This window comes from Homarus americanus, unplaced genomic scaffold (genome assembly GCF_018991925.1).
Source record: "Homarus americanus isolate GMGI-L3 unplaced genomic scaffold, GMGI_Hamer_2.0 scaffold14314, whole genome shotgun sequence".
NCBI classification, from domain to species: domain Eukaryota; kingdom Metazoa; phylum Arthropoda; class Malacostraca; order Decapoda; family Nephropidae; genus Homarus; species Homarus americanus.
Genome location: NW_024746228.1, coordinates 80001 through 95967, shown reverse-complemented (window position 1 = coordinate 95967; position 15967 = coordinate 80001). Strand labels below are relative to the sequence as shown.

The 15967-nt window shown below is 50.5% G+C and overlaps 1 protein-coding gene across 1 annotated transcript in view; it reads left to right on the top strand.

Moving 5' to 3' along the window:
* Positions 1-15967, top strand: part of LOC121879152 — a 31989-nt gene that overhangs the window by 12695 nt on the left and 3327 nt on the right. Inside the window, exon 4 of the mRNA XM_042385750.1 lies at positions 12420-12582. Coding sequence (XP_042241684.1) covers positions 12420-12582 — 163 coding nt within the window. The remainder of the gene's footprint in view (positions 1-12419; positions 12583-15967) is intronic.

Here is a 15967-nt window from a genome sequence, read left to right as displayed (position 1 = left end):
AGAAGTTATTGTTGTGGTAGTAGGGTGGTAGGTAAAGTCACAGGGTAGTGGTTGTAGGGTGGTGGGTAGTAGTAGGGTGGGTTGTAGTAGTTGGTTGTGTTAGGCTAGTAGTGTAATAGTAGTAGTGGTAGTATATTGTAGTAGTGGGTAGTTGTATGTAGTAGTAATAATAGTGGTGGTGTAGAAGAATGAAAGAGATGTAGTAGTAGTAAGTATTAGTGGGTGTAAAGAGTTAGTTGTAGTAGGGTGTAGTTGTAGTAGTAATAGTAGTAAGGGTAGTAGTTAGGTTGTGGTAGTGGTAGTAGTTGTGGTGTAATAATAGTAGTAGGGTTGTGGTTGTGGTAGTTATGGTTGTGGTAGTAGTGGTGTAGTTGTAGTAGTAATAGTATTAGTGGGTGGTGGTTGTGGTAGTAGTGGGTGGTAGTTGTAGTGGTATTAGTAGTAGTAGTGGTGGGGGGTGAACAATGGCAAGAGTGAATTAAAGTTGACCTCTCTTCTCCGGCAGCTTCTCCACCTTCCCTGCCCTGATCAATCACCTCTTTATGCTAAGCTTACCACCCTCTCTCTCTCTCTCTCTCTCTCTCTCTCCTCTCTCTCTCTCTCTCTCTCTCTCTCTCTCTCTCATATATTGGGCAGTGAGTTTGGGAATTCAAATGGGGGCGATTTGGGGTTAGGGTTGAGGGAGTTGGGAGGATTGGTGAGGGATTGGGGAGGATTGGGAAGGATCAGGAGGATTGGAGGATTGGGGAAGGTTGGGAGGTTGGGGAGGATTGGGAGGGATTGAGGAGGGATTGGGAGGATGAGTTGGAAAGGATTGGGGAGGGGATTGAGGGAGGATTGGGAGTTGGGGAGAGATTGGAAGGGATTATAGGGAAAGAATTTGGGATTTCGTTTTGGGAGGATTAAGTGATGAGGGGTGGATGGGTTGGTGGAGGCTGAAGCTTGAGTGTTGTAGACTTAAGCTTGAGTGTTGGAGACTAAACTTGAGTGTTGGAGACTTAGCTTGAATGTTGGAGACTAAGCTTGAATGTTGGAGACTACGCTTGAATGTTCGAGAATTAAGCTTGAGTGTTAGAGACTAAGTTTGAGTGTTAGAGACTTAATCTTGAATGTTGGAGACAAAGCTTGAATCTTGGAAACTAAGCTTGAATGTGAGCTGCTCTTGATTGGAGACTCAGCTTGAGTGTTGGAGACTCAGCTTGAGTGTTGGAGACTAAGCTTGAATGTTGGAGACTAAGCAGATGTTGGGGTTAAGCTGGAGTGTTGGAGACTTAAGCTTGGGTGTTAGAGACTTAAGATAATTGCTAGACGGTGGGAGACATCGGCCATGGGAGACACACACATAGGAGATCAACGGTGATGCCTGGAAGTTAAAGACGACTGAGAGTTTCCGAAGTTGTGTTGTGAAGTTGGTATTGGTTGGTAGGTGGTGGTAGTGGTAGATGATGGTGGTAGGTGGTGATGGTGGTGGTAGTGGTAGATGATGGTGGTAGGTGGTGATGGTGGTGGTAGGTAGTGGTTTTGGTAGATCGATGGTGGTGGGTGAGTGATGGTGGTAGGTGGTGGTGGGTGATGAAGGTGGTAGGTAGTGGTGATGGTGGTGGTAGATGATGGTGGTGGTAGGTGGTAGGTGGTGATGGAGGTGTTAGGTAGTGGTGGTTGGTGATGGTAGTGGGGGCAAAGGTCAATTTTTTCTGCAATGCTGAACACTCGACTGTCAGACTGTACGAACAGACTGACGATCACTAAACACTCGACTGTATTTAGGCTGACAGTCAGTCTTGATGTTTGTGCTAAAAAGTGATTGTTAGTGACTGATAGTTAGGTCGACAGTCGGTCTGTCTTGTCTGATGATAAATTGACCTTTAAACTGTTGACTGATTTGAAGTCAACGACGGCCATGCCATGACAACGACGGCCATGCCATAACAACGGCCATGAGACTGGTGACTACTGAATGACTGATGACTATTGGATGACTGTTAACTGTACTGGATGACTGATGATTTTATAAATGATAACTAAAAAAATAAATACTCGCTAAAATTATAAAAAAAAAATGTTGATAAATATTAACAAAAGTTTACCTTAAGAAAATATAAATAAAAATGTGCAGAAAAGTTACACACACACACACACACATACATGTTTCAAGACTCACGTTCAAGGTTTGGTGAGAACTGTAAGCTTGAGATTAGAGCTATGACGTGAGAGAGAGAGAGGGAGAGAGAGAGAATAATGTATTCATGGTGGGCGGTGTGTAAAGAACTTGTTGTACAATGCGAAATTTGACTCACCTGAATGTGTAGCAGCAAAGGGTACTTACAGTCGTGTGTGTGTGTGTGTGTGTTTGTGTGTGTGTGTGTGTGTGTGTGTGTGTGTGTGTTTTCCATCTTACCTCCAAGACTTCTCTCCTCCTGGCATTACCACTCTTCTCTCCTGCCTCCCATCTCCTCTCCCTACTCCCTCTTCTCCTCTGCCACTACCCCTCTTCTCCCCCTGCCTACCCTCCTCTCCCTGCCACTACCATCTCCTCTCCCCTGCCACTACCCTCTCCTCTCCTACCCCATCTCCTCTCCCTGCCACTACCATCTCCTCTCCCCTGCCCTCTCTCTCCTGCCACTACCCTCTTCTCCCCTGCCACTACCATCTCCCTCTCCCTGCCACTACCATCTCCTCTCCTGCCACTCCACTCCTCTTCTCCCCTGCCCTACCATCTCCCTCTCCCTGCCACTACCCTCTCCTCTCCTGCCACTACCCTCTCCTCTCCTGCCACTACCCCTCTTCTCCCCCTGCCACTACCATCTCCCCTCTCCCTGCCCTCCACTCCTTCTCCCCCCCTGCACTACCATCTCCTCTCCCTGCCCTCACCATTTCCTCTCCCTGCCACTACCTCTCCCTCTCCCTGCCACTACCCTCTTCTCCCCTGCCACCATCTCCCTCTCCCTGCCACTACCATCTCCTCTCCTGCCCACCCCTCTTCTCCCCTGCCTACCATCTCCTCTCCCTGCCACTACCATCTCCTCTCCCCTGCCACTACCCTCTCCTCTCCTGCCCTACCCCTCTTCTCCCCCTGCCACCCATCTCCTCTCCCCCCACTCACTCTTCTCCCCTGCCACTACCATCTCCTCTCCTGCCACCCACCATCTCCTCCCTGCCACTACCCTCTCCCTCTCCCTGCCCTACCCCTCCTTCTCCCCTCCCACCCCATCTCCCTCTCCCTACCACCATCTCCTCTCCCTGCCACCCACCCCTCTTCTCCCCCTGCCACTACCATCTCCTCTCCCCTGCCCTCCTCTCCTGCCACTACCCTCTCCTCCCCTGCCTACCCTCTCCTCTCCCTGCCCTACCATCTCCTCTCCCACTCGTCTCCTCTGCCACTCCCCTGCCACTAATGCCAGCTGGGCGGGTAAGAGCCGTGGTGTGTGTTAAAAGTGAGGACAACGCCACTACCACCACTTCTGTTACTACTGCCTCCACCTATTACCACTATCATCACCACCACCACCACCACCACTACAACCACTGCTACCACTACCTCAACCACTATCACCACTACCACTATCACCACTACCATTATTAACACCACCACACCACTACCACCACTACCACCAACACCACTACCACCAACACCACTACCACCACCACCACCACTACCACCACCACTACTACCACTACTACCACCACTACTACAACTACCACCACATTTTCAGCATGGCTCTGCCTATCAATGGCTAGAAGACATAGGAATTTATGATCACTTAAGTGTATTGTAACGGACATTAGGCCTACCCCCTAGAGGCCAGGTGGGTTCACTTGAGAGGCCCAGGTGGATTCATTTAATAGGGCCAGGTGGGTTCACTTGAGAGGACCAGGTGGATTCATTTAATAGGGCCAGGTGGGTTCACTTGAAGGCAGGTGGGTTCATTTAATAAGGCCAGGTGGGTTCACTTAAAGGCAGGTGGATTCATTTAATAGGGCCAGGTGGGTTCACTTGAGAGGCCCAGGTGGGTTCATTTAATAGGCCAGGTGGGTTCACTTAAGAAAGTGGATTCATTTAATAAGGGCCAGGTGGGTTCACTTGAGAGGCAGGTGGATTCATTTAATAGGGCCAGGTGGGTTCACTTAGAAGGCCAGGTGGGTTCATTTAATAGGGCCAGGTGGGTTCATAAAGGCCCAGGTGGATTCATTTAAAAGGCCAGGTGGGTTCACTAGAGGACCAGGTGGATTCATTTAATAGGGCAGGTGGGTTCATGAGAGGCCCAGGTGGTTCATTTAATAGGGCCAGGTGGGTTCACTTGAGAAGCCCAGGTGGATTCATTTAATAAGGGCCAGGTGGGTTCCTTGAGGAACCCAGGTGGATTCATTTAATAGGGCCAGGTGGGTTCACTTGAGACAGGTGGATTCATTTAATAGGCCAGGTGGGTTCACGAGAGGCCCAGGTGGATTCATTTAATAAGGGCCAGGTGGGTTCACTTGAGAGGCCCAGGTGGATTCATTTAATAGGGCCAGGTGGGTTCACTTGAGAGGCCCAGGTGGGTTCATTTAATAAGGCCAGGTGGGTTCATAGAAGCCCAGGTGGTTCATTTAATAGGGCCAGGTGGGTTCACTTAGAAGAGGCAGGTGGATTCATTTAATAGGGCCAGGTGGGTTCACTTGAGAGCCAGGTGGGTTCATTTAATAGGGCCAGGTGGGTTCACTTAAGAAGGCCCAGGTGGATTCATTTAATAGGGCAGGTGGGTTCATAAGAGGCCCAGGTGGATTCATTTAATAGGGCCAGGTGGGTTCACTTTAGAGGCCAGGTGGATTCATTTATAGGGCCAGGTGGGTTCACTAGAGGCCCAGGTGGATTCATTTAATAGGGCCAGGTGGGTTCACTTGAGAGCCCAGGTGGATTCATTTAATAGGGCCAGGTGGGTTCACTTAAGAAGATCAGGTGGGTTTACTTTAGAGGACCAGGTGGATTCATTTAATAGGGCCAGGTGGGTTCATAATAGAGCCAGGTGGGTTCAATTGAGGCCCAGGTGGATTCATTTAATAGGCCCAGGTGGGTTCACTTAGAGAGAGGCCCAGGTGGGTTCTAACTAGAGACCAGGTGGGTTACTTGAGAGGCCGGTGGATTCATTTAATAGGGCCAGGTGGGTTCTTAGAGGCCAGGTGGATTCATTTAATAAGGCCAGGTGGGTTCACTTTAGAGGCCTGGTGGATTCATTTTAGGGAGGTGGGTTCTTGAGAGGCCCAGGTGGATTCATTTAATAGGGCCAGGTGGGTTCACTTTAGAGGCCAGGTGGATTCATTTAATAGGGCCAGGTGGGTTCATAAGGCAGGTGGATTCATTTAATAGGGCCAGGTTGGTTCACTTGAGAGGCCCAGGTGGATTCATTTAATAGGGCCAGGTGGGTTCACTTGAGAGGCCCAGGTGGATTCATTTAATAGGGCCAGGTGCGTTCACTTAATAGAGCCAGGTGGGTTCAATTGAGAGGCCCAGGTGGATTCATTTAATAGGACCAGGTGGATTCATTTAATAGGGCCAGGTGGTTCACTTAATAGGGCCAGGTGGGTTCACTTAAGAAGGTTTACTTGTGACGGTGGTAATGGACAGTTAATTAGTAATCCCTGAGGTACATTTTCTGTGTTGTAATGGAGCGGCTTACAGTGTCCTTCTTCTCTTCTCTTCTCTTCTCTTCTCTTCTCCTCTCTTCTCTTCTCTTCTCTTCTCCTCTCCTCTCCTCTCCTCTCTTCTCTTCTCTTCTCTTCTCTTCTCTTCTCTTCTCTTCTCTTCTCTTCCCTTCTCTTCTCTTCTCTTCTCTTCTCTTCTCTTCTCTTCTCTTCTCTTCTCTTCTCTTCTCTTCTCTTCTCTTCTCTTCTCTTCTCTTCTCTTCTCTTCTCTTTCTCCTCTCCTCTCCTCTCCTCTCCTCTCCTCTCCTCTCTCTCCTCTCTCTCCTCTCCTCTCCTCTTCTCTTCTCTTCTCCTTCTCTTCTCCTCTCCTCTCTTCCTTCTTATCTCTCACAATATCACACACACACACAGGTAATAGATCATTGTTCTATTGGTTTCAGTGTAACCTTTACCATTTTGTATTGTTGGAACATAATGCTGTTTGTGGGCTTATTTTTACCGGGGTTTATAATGTGTGTGTGTGTGTGTGTGTGTGTGTGTGTGTGTGTGTGTGTGAGAACGTTTACACAACCTTTTCCTTCAAGCCACTAGAAGAATTTGACCAATATAATACATAATAAACCGTATTTACCCGGAATACATATATGACTCCATAGAAATGATCCATTCAGGGTGAGTTTTACGTGTATGTCATCTTGAATGTTTGACTGGATCTTTTTTATTAATCCATATTCAAAATGGTCGCTGGGGTATTTTTGGCTGAGGACGTATTCAAAATGGCCGCTTGATGTGTTGTGGTGACGTGAAGGACAGGTTATATACGTCCATGACCTGATTATAGATATGTATGTTTTTCTGGGGACATTAATGGGTGTTGTTCATTTGACCTGATTCTCGTTGTGTATGTTTTTTATGTGTACATTTGGACGGGAGGTGTACATAGACTCATACTTTTATATGTGGTTTTTACACATCCAAAGACGCCCTTGTCCTAGTGGGCCCTTGTGCTAGTGGGCTTGGCCTAGTGGGCCCTTGTGCTAGTGGGCCCTTGTCCTAGTGGGCCCTTGTGCTAGTGGGCCCTTGTCAATGGGCCTTGCCTAGTGGGCCTTGTGCTAGTGGGCCTTGTCCTAGTGGGCCCTTGTCCTAGTGGGCCCTTGTCCTAGTGGGCCCTTGTCTAGTGGGCCCTTGTCCTAGTGGGCCCCTTGGCTAGTGGGCCTGTCCTAGTGGGCCCTTGTCCTAGTGGGCCTTGTCCTAGTGGGCCTTGTCCTAGTGGGCCCTTGTCCTAGTGGGCCCTTGTGCTAGTGGGCCCTTGTCTAAGTGGGCCCCTTGTCCTAGTGGGCCCTTGTCCTAGTGGCCTTGTCTATGGGCCCTTGTCCTAGTGGGCCTGTCCTAGTGGGCCTTGTCCTAGTGGGCCTTGTCCTAGTAGGCCCCTTGTCCTAGTGGGCCCTTGTCCTGTGGGCCCCCTGTGGGCCCTTGTCCTAGTGGGCCCTTGTCCAGTGGGCCCTTGTCTAGTGGCCCTTGTCCTAGTGGGCCTTGGCCTTGTCCTAGTGGGCCCTTGTCCTAGTGGGCCCTTGTCCTAGTGGCCCTTGTGCTAGGCCCTTGTCCTAGTAGGCCTTGTGCTAGTGGGCCCTTGTGCTAGTGGGCCCTTGTCCTAGTGGGTCCTTGTGCTAGTGGGCCCTTGTCCTAGTGGGCCTTGTCCCTGGTAGGCCTTGTGCTGGGCCCTTGTCTAGTGGGCCCTTGTCCTAGTGGGCCCTTGTGCTAGTGGGCCCGCCATGTGGGCCCTTGTGCTAGTGGGCCTTGTGCTAGTGGGCCCTTGTGCTGTGGGCCCTTGTCCTAGTGGGCCCTTGTCCTAATGGGCCCTTGTCCTAGTGGGCCTTTGTCCTAGTGGGCTGTCCTAGTGCCCTTGTCTAGTAGGCCCCTTGTCCTAGTGGGCCCTTGTCCTAGTGGGCTGTCCTAGTGGGCCCTTGTCCTAGTGGGCCCTTGTGCTAGTGGGCCTTTGTCCTAGTGGGCCCTTGTGCTAGTGGGCCCTTGTCTAGTGGCCCTTGTCCTAGTGGGCCTTGTCTAGGGCCTTGCTGCGTGGGCCCTTGTGCTAGTGGGCCCTTGTCCTAGTGGGCCCTTGTCCTAGTGGGCCCTTGTCCTAGTGGGCCTTGTGCTAGTGGGCCCTTGTCCTAGTGGGCCCTTGTCCTAGTGGGCCCTTGTCCTAGTGGGCCTTTGTGCTAGTGGGCCTTGTCTAGTGGGCCCCTTGTCCTAGTGGGCCCTTGTCCTATGGCCCTTATCCTAGTGGGCCCTGTCCTAGTGGGCCCTTGTCCTCTGCTGGCCTGTCAGTGGGCCCTTGTCCTAGTGGGCCCTTGTCTAGTGGGCCCTTGTCCTAGTGGGCCCTTGTCCTAGTGGGCCCTGTCCTAGTGGGCCCCTTGTCCTAGTGGGCCCTTGTGCTAGTGGGCCTTGTCCTAGTGGGCCCTTGTCCTGTGGGCCTTGTCCTAGTGGGCCCTTGTCCTAGTGGGCCCTGTCCTAGTGGGCCCCTTGTCCTAGTGGGCCCTTGTCCTAGTGGGCCCTTGTCCTAGTGGGCCCTTGTGCGCTAGTGGGCCCTTGTCCTAGTGGGCCCTTGTCCTAGTGGGCCCTTGTGCTAGTGGGCCCTTGTCCTAGTGGGCCCTTGTCTAGTGGGCCCTTATCCTGGGCTGTCCAGTGGGCCCTTGTCCTAGTGGGCCCCTTGTCCTAGTGGGCCCTTGTCCTAGTGGGCCCTTGTGCTAGTGGGCCTGCCTGTCCTAGTGGGCCCTTGTCTAGTGGGCCCTTGTGCTAGTGGGCCCTTGTCCTAGTGGGCCTGTCCAGTGGGCCTTATCCTATGGCCTGTGCTAGTGGGCCCTTGTCCTAGTGGGCCCCTGTCCTAGTGGGCCTTGTCCTAGTGGGGTCTATGGCCCTTGTCCTAGTGGGCCCTTGTCCTAGTGGGCCCTTGTCCTAGTGGGCCCTGTCCTAGTGGGCCCTTATCTAGTGGGCCCTTGTGCTAGTGGGCCTTTGTCCTAGTGGGCCCTTGTCCTAGTGGGCCTTGTCCTAGTGGGCCTCGTGGGCCCTTGTCCTAGTGGGCCCTTGTCCTAGTGGGCCCTTGTCTAGTGGGCCCTTGTCCTGGTGGGCCCTTGTCCTAGTGGGCCTTATCCTAGTGGGCCCTTGTCTAGTGGGCCCTTGTCCTAGTGGGCCCTTGTCCTAGTGGGCCTTGTCCTAGTGGCCCTTGTCCTAGTAGGCCCCTTGTCCTAGTGGGCCCACTGTCTCGTGGGCCCTTGTCCTAGTGGGCCCTTGTCCTAGTGGGCCTTATCCTAGTGGGCCCTTGTCCCTAGTGGGCCCTTGTCCTAGTGGGCCCTTGTCCTAGTGGGCTGTCTAGTGGGCCCTTGTCCTGTGGGCCTTGTCCTAGTGGGCCCTTGTCCAGTGGGCCCTTGTCCTAGTGGGCCTTATCCTAGTGGGCCTTGTCCTAGTGGGCCCTTGTCCTAGTGGGCCTTGTCTAGTGGCCCCTTTCGGCCCCTGTCCTAGTGGGCCCTTGTCTAGTGGGCCCTTGTCCTAGTGGGCCCTTGTCTATAGGCCCTTGTCCTAGTGGGCCTTATCCTAGTGGGCCTTGTCCTAGTGGGCCCTTGTGCTAGTGGGCCCCTTGTGCTAGTGGGCCCTTGTGCTAGTGGCCCTTGTCTACATAGGCCCTTTCCTATGGGCCCTATCCTAGTGGGCCTTGTCCTGGGCCTCTAGTGCCTCTATGGGCCTGCTAGTGGGCCCTTTCTATGCCCTTGTCCTAGTGGGCCCTTGTTCTAGTAGGCCCCTATCCAAGTTTGGCCTTGTTTAATGTTCACTTGTGTAAATACTTAACTACACTGTGGGAAGTAATTAGACTCAGAAAGTTTATTGAAAATTATCAATACAGAATTGAGGTATAAAGTACAGGTACAGTAATGGCCATCATGCCCTCCACTGTACATGAACACAGAGGAACCAAAATAATGTTGTCCAGGTGAATCTATTTGGAGGGCTTGTTTACGTGTGTGTGTGTGTGTGTGTGTGTGTGTGTGTGTGTGTTTTTTTTGGTGAAATGAACTGAATTTTAGTAGTTATTATTATTTTATTATTAGCTAAATTATTATTATTATTATTATTATTATTATTATTATTATTATTATTATTATTGTTATTGTTATTATTATTATTATTAATATAGAGAAACTTAAGAGGGTCACCAGGACTTATTAAGGCTTAGCTTGACATTTGACCTTCAAGTCCTCACACCGGTTCCAAGACATCATCATGAATAACAACATCCTCAACAACAACAACAACAACAACACAGCTTCAACAATACTAACAACAACAAAAACATCAACAAATATATAATAACAACAACAACAACACGGCTAGAACCCCGAAGAAAGACAACCATTTTCTGGATGATGTGTGTGGATGTTGTGTGTGGATGATGGGTATGGATGATGTGTGTGGATGTTGTGTGTGGATGATGGGTATGAATATTGTGTATGGATGATGTGTGTGAATGTTATGTGTGGATGCTGTGTGTGGATGTTGTGTATGGATGATGTTTGTGGATGTTGTGTGTGGATGATGATTATACTGGATGATACTTTTTCTGGATGATGTGAAGTAGCCTGAGGTCGGGTAGGTGGTGGAGGGTGAGAAATTGGTCGGGTAGAAAGTAGATGGGGCGGAAAGGACAGTTGGCGTCGTAAGAAGAGGTGGAAAGGTGGGGTGGTAAGATGTGGTGGGTAAGGTGGGGTGGTAGGTGGGGTGGTAAGGTGGGGTGGTAAGGTGGGTTGTAGGTAGAGGTGGTAAGGTGGGGTGGTAGGTGGGGTGTAGAGTGGGGTGGTAAGTGGGTGGTAAGGTGAGTGGTGGGTGGTAGGGTGGTAGAGGTAACGTGGGGTGGAAAGGTGGGGGTGTGCGTGGGGGTAAGGTGGGGTGGAAAGGTGGGGTGGTAAGGTGGGGTGGAAGATGGGGTGGTAGTGGGATGGTATAAGGTGTGGTAGGTGAGGTGGTAGGGTGGGGTGGTAAAAGGTGGGTGGTAGGTGGGTTAGTGGGTGGTGGTAGAGTAAGTGGTAAGGTGGTATGGTAGGGTGGGTTGGTAAAGGTGGATAAGTGGGGAGGTGGGAGAAGGTGGGTGGTAGTGGTGGTAAGGTGGGGTAAGGTAGGGTGGTAGGAGGTGGAAAGGTGGGGTGTAGTGGGTGGGGTGGTAAGTGGTTAGTAAGGTGGGTGGTAAGGTAGGGATGGAAAGGTGGGTGGGTAAGTAGGTGGTAAGGTGGGGTGGTAAGGTGGGGTGGTAAGGTGGGGTGGAAAGGTAGTTGGAAAGGTGGGTGTAGGTGGGGTGGAAAGGTGGATGGTAAGGTGGGGTGGTAAGGTGGGTGGTGAGTTAGTGGGTGAGGTGGTAGGGAATTGGTAAAGGTGGGGTGGTAAGGTGGGTTAGTGGTGGTGGTAAGGTGGGGTGGTAATGGGGTGATGAGTAGTGGAAGGTGGGTGATTGGGTGGTAAGGTGGGAATAGTGGGTGGGGGTGGAAAGATTGGGGTGGAAAGGTGGGTAGGAATGTAAGGTAGAATTGGTAAGGTGGGGTAAGATGGTGTAGAGGTAGAGTGGAAAGGTGGTAGGTGAGGTGGGTGGTAAGATGGGGTGGTAAGGTAGGGATGGAAGGGTGGAGTGGTAAGATTGGGGTGGAAAGATTGGAATTGTTAAGATTGAGTTGGAAAGGTGGGGTGGTAAGTTGGTGGTAAAGGTGGGGAGTTGGGTAAGATAGGGTGGTAAGGTGGAGGTGATGAAGGTAAGGTGGAGGTAGAATGGTAGTAGAGTGAGAGGTGGAAAGTGGGGTGGTAAAAGGGTGAATTGGGGTGAAAGTGCGGGTGGAAAGGTGGGGTGTGAAGGTGGGGTGGAAGGTGGGTGGTAAGGGTGGGTGGAAAGGGAGGGTGGAAAGGTGGGGTGGAAAGGTGGGGTGGTAAGGTGGGGTTGGGTGGGGAATTGGAAGGTAGATGGAAAGGTGGGGTGGAAGGTGGGAAGGTGGGGTGGAAGGTTGGAGTGGTAAGGTAGGGTTGGAAGATTGGAATTGGTAAGGTGGGGTGGTAAGGTGGGGTGAAGGTAGGGTGGAATTGGGGTGGAAAGGTGGGGTGGTAAGGTGGGTGGAAAGGTGGTGGAAAGGTGGGTGGAAAAAGTAAGGTGGGGTGGTGAATTGGGGTGGAAAGGTGGGGTGTAAGGTAGGGTGGAAAGGTGGGGTGGTAGGTGGGGTGTGGGGTGGAAGGTGGAAAGGTGGGGTGTGGGGTGGGTGGAAGGTGGGTGGAAGATTGGGGTGTTAGGTGGGTGGAAGGTGGGGTGGGGTGGTGAGATTGGGGATGGAAAGGTGGGGTGGTAAGGTGGCGACCTTCACCACCTGTCCACCTTCACCACCTGGCCTCCTTCACCACCTGGCCACCTTCACCACCTGGCCACCTTCACCACCTGGCCACCTTCACCACCTGGCCACCTTCATCACTTGGCCACCTTCACCACCTGGCCACCTTCACCACCTGGCCACCTTCACCACCTGGCCACCTTCACCACCTGGCCACCTTCATCACTTGGCCACCTTCACCACCTGGCCACCTTCATCACTTGGCCACCCTTAGTGTTCAGATTCTATTGTAAGTCGAATTTAAGAGGAAAAATAAAATATGATTTCATTTTTTCTGTTGATATTAGGTTAGGTTAGGTTAGGTTAGGTTAGGTTAGGTTAGGTTAGGTAAAAGAAACACTAATAAAGTCAGTGTGTTGGACCTTCATAATGTTGTATTGTGTTTGGTCACAGATGGAGGACAACCAGCCCAAGGCCCTCGTGGTGGCCGGTGGAGGCGCTGGTCTCGCTTGGATCAAGTCGGAGATCTCTGACCAGCAGGACGGACGGGCCATCAACTCCTCCCTCCCCGAGAGTCACGGACACGCCTTCCACAACGGCAGTAATTATGGCGCAGGTACGTGTACTTGAAGGCTTACACACACACACACACACATACACACTCTCACACACACACACACACACACACACACACACTCCTCACACACATCACACACACACACACACACACACACACACACATACAAACACACACACACACACACACACTCACTCACACACGGACCCTCTTGTGGTACGGCCGAGTTTGTGTGTCCACCACCACCATCATCATCATCATGAGTTCATTAAAGCATTAGGACGGGTCATCAGGAAGGTCGACAGTTTATATGAGATTTAATTGACCTTAATTGTTGTGTTAATTGTACAGGTGAGTGAGGGACCCCAACGCTCACCTGATGATGATGCTGGGGGTGACACACACACACACACACACACACACACACACACACACACACACACACTAATCACTGCCAGGCAAAAAGTTGAATGTAACTAGTGATGGAAACGGAGGAGGTGCGTGCGTGTGTGTGTGTGTGTGTGTGTGTGTGTGTGTGTGTGTGTGTGTGTGTGTGTGTGTGTGTGTCAAAACATATTTAATTGGCTTTCTTAAACCAGCGACAAAATTTCCTAAAATACTTTATGTTCGTAACCTTAAAATGCTTCAGAAGTGTGACCTATAATAACGCCTTTATCTGTCCCTGTACATTCATGGCGTATTTTGATTGGCTGTATACATTAACATTTCTCTAAAGGTTGTCGAGTCAGTATGATACCCAACTGATTCAATGATATCAACCAAAACTTCAATAACAAACTTCACCCAAGAATAACAATTACAGATGGCGTCATTCTTGAAACCCAATTTAGAAAAAAATAATTGGATCACCTGAAGTAAAGCAGGTTAGGTTAGGTTAGGTGAGGCGAGGCGAGGCGAGGCGAGGCGAGGCTAGGTTAGGTTAGGTTAGGCTAGGTTAGGTAAGGTTAGGTTAGATTAGATTAGGTTAGGTTAGGTTAGCATTTCGGTGTTTAATCTTCAGGTTATTCCCAAAAGATACGTACATACGGCGGATTCTCTATTTAACGGAATATATGCGAGAGTTAGTCCGTTAGATCGAAGTTCGTTATATAAATAAACCTCCTTCTACCGGACTATGAGAGAAGGCAGTCCGTTAACTATGACACTTCCTTCTAACGGACTATATTAGAGGGCAGTCCGTTATATTTAAAATCACCTAACGGACTGCATTATAAGAAGTTTGTCCGTTAATTCGAAGTCCGTTATATGATGCATATCTACATAAACAACCTGTAGTGTAATGGTTAGCATGCTCGCCACGCAACCGAGCAGACCCGGGTTCGATCCCCGGGCAGGGTGAGACTATCGGCAAGTTTCTTTACGCCATTTGCCTCTGTCTACCCAGCAGTAATGGCGGACCTGGATGTTTATCGATTTGCGGATCGTGTTCCGGGGTAATGGTTAGCCAGTGCAGTTGGCGAGTTGTCCGGTCTTCTCGAACTATTCCTTGACACTGGGTCATTCAGCTCGTTAACTTAGGGTGTGGTTGTTGTGTTGGCGACAGCTTCTACACCTTAAACAAATTCACGCCTAGGTGGCCCTTGGGCCGGCCATCCTCGAGGGGCAACCATTACCATTTATATAAACAACCAGGTCATAACACCAAGAACAGAAGCCGCCAGCACCTACAGTACACCTCACACCATCAACATATGTCCCTTCTCACGCCTCTTGGTAGTGGCCACATTGAGACGACGACTCCCCCATCAGGCAGAGCGTTGACATGTTGCTCCCCGCGTATCGCCTTACTGTGGTGCCTGGGGACCTCTTATCTCGTTATCAGGTGTGGCGCGGAGGGGAGGGGAGAGGGGAAGGGGGTACGATGAAGGGAAGGGGGAGAGGAGGTAGAGAGAGACGAGAGGGAAAGGGAAGGGGGAAGGACGAGGGGGGAAGAGTAGGATGAAGAGAGGGGATAGCGAAGGGAAGGGGTAGAAGATGGGGAGGAGGTAGAAGAAATTAGAGAAGGAGAAGGGTAGAAGACGAAGGGGGGATGAGGACTAGGAGAGAGAGAGGACGAAGGTAAGGAGATGACGATCACCGTGGAAGAGAGAGAGAGAGAGAGAGGAGGAGAGGTGGGCGAGTCACTGTGGAAGAGAACTGTGTAACCTACTTTCAAGGACTAGCCCAAGAATAACGGACATCTCACCAACTGCACTGGCTTTCCCCCTCTCTGCTCATCCATTGACACCAGGGTCTTATTTAGTACTGGGGTGACAGACAGACAGACAGACAGACAGACAGACAGACAGGTGGTATTAAGAAACTTGACCATAATTTGTTTGTTTACTAATCTGAAAACACACTGTAAATATTTGGATTTTTAAAAGCACTTGTGAGCATTAATTCAGGTGTGTGTGTGTGTGTGTGTGTGTGTGTGTGTGTGTGTGTGTGTGTGTGTGTTTATCATGGAGTAACGTATAGTATTTACACTGTTATGGTTCACAGCCGCTCAACAGTGTGGGGTGATGGACGAGTTAATTAAGTTAGCTATTTTTTTTTGGGCCTCCCATTGTTGGTCTTCGCTCCTGACATTCATTACATTACCCGGCTTTTACAACCTACAGCCATATTGAGCCCAGCCATTGTTTACTCTGCTCTGCCTGGCTTGTGTTTCATGGCTGACTCTCTGACTTGGCTGGCTTGACTGACTGACTGACTGACTGACTGACTGACAACCTGGCTAACTGGCCTCGTGTCAACACCTCTCGTATGAACAGCACATGACCACTCTCCAGTCCCTCATTGTCTTCAACACCAGATCTCTCATGCACTTTGACTTCCATTCCATCCTTCCACTTCTCAAGTCATCGTTCCCAAGGGGTTAAGTCATCGTTCCCATGGGGTTAAGTCATCGTTCCCAAGGGGTTAAGTCATCGTTCCCAAGGGGTTAAGTCATCGTTCCCAAGGGGTTAAGTCATCGTTCCCAAGGGGTTAAGTCATCGTACTCAAGGGGTTAAGTTTCGTTCCCAAGGGGTTAAGTCATCGTTCCCAAGGGGTTAAGTCATCGTACTCAAGGGGTTAAGTTTCGTTCCCAAGGGGTTAAGTCATCGTTCCTAAGGGTGAAGTCATCGTACTCAAGGGGTTAAGTTTCGTTCCCAAGGGGTTAAGTCATCGTTCCCAAGGGGTTAAGTCATCGTACCCAAGGGGTTAAGTCATCGTACTCAAGGGGTTAAGTTTCGTTCCCAAGGGGTTAAGTCATCGCTCTCAAGGGTTAAGTCTTTATACTCAAGGGTTAAGTGATCGTTCTCAAGGGGTTAAGTCTTTGTACTCAAGGGGTTAAGTCTTTGTACTCAGGGTTAAGTCTTTGTACTCAAAGGGTTAAGTCTTTGTACTCAAGGGTTAAGTCTTTGTACTCAGGGGTTAA